Source organism: Peromyscus leucopus, chromosome 3 (assembly GCF_004664715.2).
Source record: "Peromyscus leucopus breed LL Stock chromosome 3, UCI_PerLeu_2.1, whole genome shotgun sequence".
NCBI classification, from domain to species: domain Eukaryota; kingdom Metazoa; phylum Chordata; class Mammalia; order Rodentia; family Cricetidae; genus Peromyscus; species Peromyscus leucopus.
Genome location: NC_051065.1, coordinates 77,677,727 through 77,683,316, shown reverse-complemented (window position 1 = coordinate 77,683,316; position 5,590 = coordinate 77,677,727). Strand labels below are relative to the sequence as shown.

General features: G+C 39.4%; 1 protein-coding gene across 1 annotated transcript; it reads left to right on the top strand.

Annotated features, from left to right (window-relative positions):
• The first annotated feature begins 1,281 nt into the window (after positions 1-1,281).
• On the top strand, positions 1,282-2,057 carry LOC114686564 (deoxycytidine kinase-like). The gene is given in 2 exon segments (XM_037203438.1): positions 1,282-1,420; positions 1,423-2,057. Coding segments are annotated over 2 exon segments (774 nt in total).
• Positions 2,058-5,590: the final 3,533 nt, after the last annotated feature.

Genomic DNA, 5,590 nt, shown 5'->3' with positions numbered 1-5,590 from the left:
TGAATGATAATATCATTTTTTTTAACCCAGGGACTATAAATAAAAATTTTAAATATGTCAGAAAATACTGAATATGTTACACTTTGATGAAAATCTCTGAGTGAATGGAGGGGCCAACGTTGAAGGAATTCTCAGAAATAAATCACATTATAGGGTGTAGCTAGAGTTTTCCTGCTTTGCCCACAGTCAGGACAAATCTTTGTCACCCGCCAGTCCCACAGCCACTCAGACCCAACCAAGTAAACACAGAAACTTATATTGCTTACAAACTGTATGGCCGTGGCAGGCTTCTTGCTAACTGTTCTTATAGCTTAAATTAATCCATTTCTATAAATCTATACCTTGCCACATGGCTTGTGGCTTACCAGAGTCTTCACATGCGGCTTGTCATGGTGGCGGCTTGCAGTTTCTCCCCCCTCAGCCTTCCACTTCCCAGAATTCTCCTCTCTCCTTGTCCCACCTACTTCCTGCCTGGCTACTGGCCAATCAGTGTTTTATTTATTGACCAATCAGAGCAATTTGACATACAGACCATCCCACAGCAATAGGGCTCAGTCTGAAGATGAATATGAATAGTATAATTCATATTTACATATTTTGCATAAACTAATTGAATGAATTCTGTTCCAGAATTAAATTGAGAGCTTCTGTTTGTGGATGAGTATCTTAAATAGTTAGGAAAACATATGCATGGCAATGATGAACTGCATTAAAATTATGACATGGTTTTTTTTTTTGTCTTTACAGCCTAGATAGGTGATTCAAAAGCAGTATTATGAAATATTAATCATATTTTCTATTCCATTTCCACACCAAACTCATTTTGTCTTTTAATGAAAAGCATTTTGTTATACTAATTTCATACTTCTTGTTGTTTACATATATTATCCAAAGCCATAGCCTATTCTCTTCCTTCGGATTCACTATTTTACGTTTAAATGATTGGATTGACTTAAAAATACTCTATAATTCCCATGAGTATAGATTATTAACCATTAAGTTTGCACTCACAATATCAGCCCTTTCATTTTATACATTGATCTGTGAGAGAAAACAAATCAATGACTATTAAAAAGTCCGTTGAGGAGGGGTCTCTCGCTCCTCTGTTGGAGCCGCACACTGGCCTTCGCCGGCTGGCCAGTGCGAGGCATGGAGGCTGCGAGTCCAAGCACGCCAAAGTCAAAGTGAGGATCCTGGGGCACAAGCATGACGCCGCCGCCCCCAGCTCCCTGTGCCTCCGCTCTCCGGCAGGTCTAGCACCCGAGCCGCCACGAACCAGGCATGGCCACCTTGCCCAAGAGGTTCTGCCTGTCTCCCTCCACCAGCTCCAAGCGGACTCGCATCAAGATCTCCATCAACGGGAGCATTTCTGCTGGGAAGTCAACATTTGTGAATTTCCTCAAACAGGTCTGTGAGGATTGGAAGTGGTTCCTGAACCTGTCGCCAGATGGTGCAATGTGCAAAATACTCAAGATGAATTTGAGGAATTGACGTCTCAGAAAAGTGGTGGGCATGTTCTTCAAATGATGTACAAGAAACCCGAACAGTGGTCTTTCACCTTCCAATCATATGCTTGTCTCAGTCGGATTCGAGCTCAGCTGGCCTCTCTCAATGGCAAGCTCAGAGATGCGGAGAAACCTGTGTTATTTTTTGAACGATCTGTGTATAGTGACAGGTATAATTTTGCGTCTAATTTGTATGAGTCTGACTGCATGAATGAAACAGAGTGGACAATATACCAGGACTGGCATTACTGGATGAAGAGTCAGTTCAGCCAAATCCTTGAACTGGATGGAATAATTTACCTTCGAGCTACTCCAGAGAAATGCTTAAGTAGAATGTATTTATGGGGAAGAAATGAAGAACAAGGCATTCCTCTGGAGTATTTAGAGAAACTTCACTATAAACACGAAAGCTGGCTCCTTCATCGAACTCTGAAAACCAACTTTGATTATCTTCAAGAGGTGCCTATCCTCACACTGTATGTCAATGAAGACTTTAAAGACAAGCATGAAAGTCTGATTGAAAAGGTCAAAGAATTTTTGAGTACTTTGTGATTGTCTGGGAGACTGCAGGTGACAAAATGTTCCCAGATGCTTCAACTTGTGTGTCAAGCAGCTTGATGTTTATATGAAGTCTTCACAGGATTTAAGTTTTTAAACCAGTTTTGTTTTGCGGACAAAAACCTTTTCTAATATTTAGAATCCCCTGAAAACTTTGAGGCCCTCCTTTAGTCCCTAGCATCCTCCACTTCCCTTCCATGTTTTAAATGAGAAGTGTTTATCTCACTACAAAGTCTGGAGGTTGATGTTCTCAGAATCAGTACAGCTAGTGGATAAACTATTATAGAAGGCCCAGCCTTCTCCTGCCCTCTTGGTGGGTATCCTGAGCAGGTTGACATGTTTTCATTCTCCCGTTAATGGCCACATCAATGTTACATATAAAGGTTTTATGTATCTTATGTAAGTGAGTATGCCCAATATGAGCTGAGAAGTAGAGTTTGGGGAATCCCTAGAATAGGGATTTGCTTGAGGTGTGTTTTGTTTTCCTTCTTGTTCTTGTTATATTTAGGAAGTGATCTCTGGTGCCAGTGCGTTCAAGATTACTTCCTACTTTCTCTTCTATCAGGTTTAGAGTAACTGGATTTATGTTGAAGTCTTTGATCCACTTGGACTTAAATATTGTGCATGGTGACAAATATGGATCTATTTGCAATCTTCCACATGTTGATATCCATTTATGCCGGCACTATTTGTTGAAATGCTTTTCTTTTTCCATTGTACATTTCTGGCTTCTTTGTTAAAAATTAGGTGTTCATACCTGTGCAAATTAATGTCAGGGTTTTCAATTCGATTCCACTGGTCCGTCAACATGTCAGTTTTTATGCCAGTACCAAGCTGAAAAACAACTTAGTTTGATCAACTTATGTTAAAAGCCTGTAATATTAATCAAAGACAATATGTTAGAGAGGGAAAATGGAGATAAGGAAAAGGTAATCAATTACAATAGTCATAGGATAATTAAGCTTATTTTTTTTTGTGTTAATATTAAGGTCTTTCAGTAAGAGCTAAAAAGTCACAGATTATATTTTCAATTTCCTGGAAGTCAAACAGTGATTACAACACATGTTACACTGTTGCATTGTTCAACCTGCAAGTTGACTTAAGTAATCAAATAATCCTTACATCTCAGAGTACCACAAACCAGATGTTTAAACCTGAATTAAGTAGCATGCACCATGGGCTGAAAGAGACCTTTGGATGGCTTCTTTGGTAAGATCTTCACAGAATGATAGAACTTTAGGAGAGAAAACCAGAATGTTGTTGTTTCTAATCCAACTCTTTTCTCTAGGGTGTGGAGGGACAATTAAAAGGTATCTGAATATGAACTTTATAAGATTATATAAAATAGCTCAAACATATACATCATTCCCTAATAGCCAGAGATGAACCACATGTTTCTCTTCAGACTCAAAATATTCTAACACAATACAGGAAATTTCCCATCTTCTTTGTGAGATCATAACATCTGAAGGACCGTCCTTATGAACAAATGACCAGAGGTGCTGCTGATGTCATGCATTATAGTATGAATACAGAATGAAGTGAGGATGCAAGAAGAGCTAATTCACAAGAGATATTATTTGGATGCTGACTGTTTTGAGTATTCTGTAGAAAAGAAAAAAAAAGAAAAATATGAACCCTAGTTTTATAATGCAAATGGAAGCTGAGTGGTGGCTAGGTCTTTAATCACAGCACTTTGTACGCAGAGGCATTAGGATCTCTGTGAATTTAAAGCCAGCTTGCTTACAAAGTGAGTTCCTGGACATTGTAAAAACATTGTATCAGGAAAGAGAGAGAGAGAGAGAGAGAGAGAGAGAGAGAGAGAGAGAGAGAGAGAGAGAATGAATGAATTAAAGGAAGCAAGGAGGGAGGGAATAAAAGAGAAGGAAGGAAGGAAGGAAGGAAGGAAGGAAGGAAGGAAGGAAGGAAGGAAGGAAGGAAGGAAGGAAGGAAGGAAGGAAGGAAAAGACATAGTTTAGAATATCAGCTTTTATGAAATAATCTGTATCCAAGTCACAATTCATGTCCGAATGAAGAAAACAGAAAACTGTTTCAAGAGGGGAGAGAACTTGTTCCTCTGAATGTCAGCAAGGAAGAGCTGGCACAGACGGAGACCTCAGGGAATCTGAGTACAGAAATGAGGTTTCCTAAGGAGTTTCATCTATGAAATCTTCACCAGCCTTTGCTGAATAGTGATTGGTTAGTGTCATGACACAGTGACCAGTCTGTATTTCTTTGTGGATAATATTCTACATTTATAGCATGGATTTAAGTTGTAAAGAAAGCAGGTGACATCATCACCTTGCACAATGACAGTGAAAAGGAGACAAATGTGATTTTGGTGGCTTGTAGTGTGGTGCTTATCATAGGGCTTCTATTGTTGTGATAAAACACTATGACCAAAAGTAACATGAGAAGGAAAAGGTTTGCTACTGCCAATCATCCAGGGGGGTTGCCATGAACTTGGAAGTAGGAACTGAGGCAAAAATATGGATCATGCTGCTTACTGACTTGGTCCTCATGGCTTGATCAGCTTCTTGAATTCTTATAGCTCCCAAGACTATCAGTCGAAGGGTGGCACTTCCCACAGTGAGTTTGGCCTTCTCACATAAGCCATCAATCAAGAAAATGCCCTACAAAACTTCTCATAGTGCAATTTGATGGAGGCATTTTCTCAATTGGGGTTCTCTCTTCCCGGGTGACCCTGGTTTGTGATAAGTTGACAAAAAGACAATCAGCTGGCTTTGTTTGACAAAGTTTTAAAGGAAAGAGAGGGAGCTGAGGTAGGGTAGAGGGTTGAGTTTTAGGGGTGTGTGTAGGTAGGAGGTGATGTGTGAATGGATGCTATTATCAGGTTCATAAATCTGATCAGTCTAATTCACTGCTCATTTCAATAATCATCAACAAAACCCACATATGAATTCTAACATGTATACAGAAGTAAAATGTGATGCCAAACCATGGATTGATGTTTAGTTCACAGGTTCCAACAATCAGAATTCCTTACAGATTTTTTTCTGAAAGAAAATTATGTGGATGTGTAAAGCAAGAATAAATAATAATAATAATAATAATAATAATAATTAATAATAATAATGACATTAGTCTTTAGGGAGGGGATGGTCATGGTTACCCAAATTTTGAAACCATTAAATGTGTTATGTTCACTTTAGAAATCTTAAGTTTGGCATATTGTAGCTAGTGGGGATGAGGGAGGGTCCAGAAGTTGTGATGTTTACATGGGTTAGCACAATGTGACCCATCCTATTTAGATCCATCCTGAGTCACCCAGTATCTTCAGAGCCACCTCTTCTGCCTTCTCGTATATGTACTGTAGGTAACCTGGAGAGAGCCGGAGCAAAGCATAGAAACAGGGGCTTAAAAAGCTGGCCAAGGAGAGTTCCCCTAGTTCCACATCCTCTCCAGCATAAAGTGTCTTCAGTGTTTTTGATCTTAGCCATTCTGACGGGCATAAGGTGGTATCTCAGAGTTGTTTTGATTTGCATTTCCCTGATGATTAGTGATGT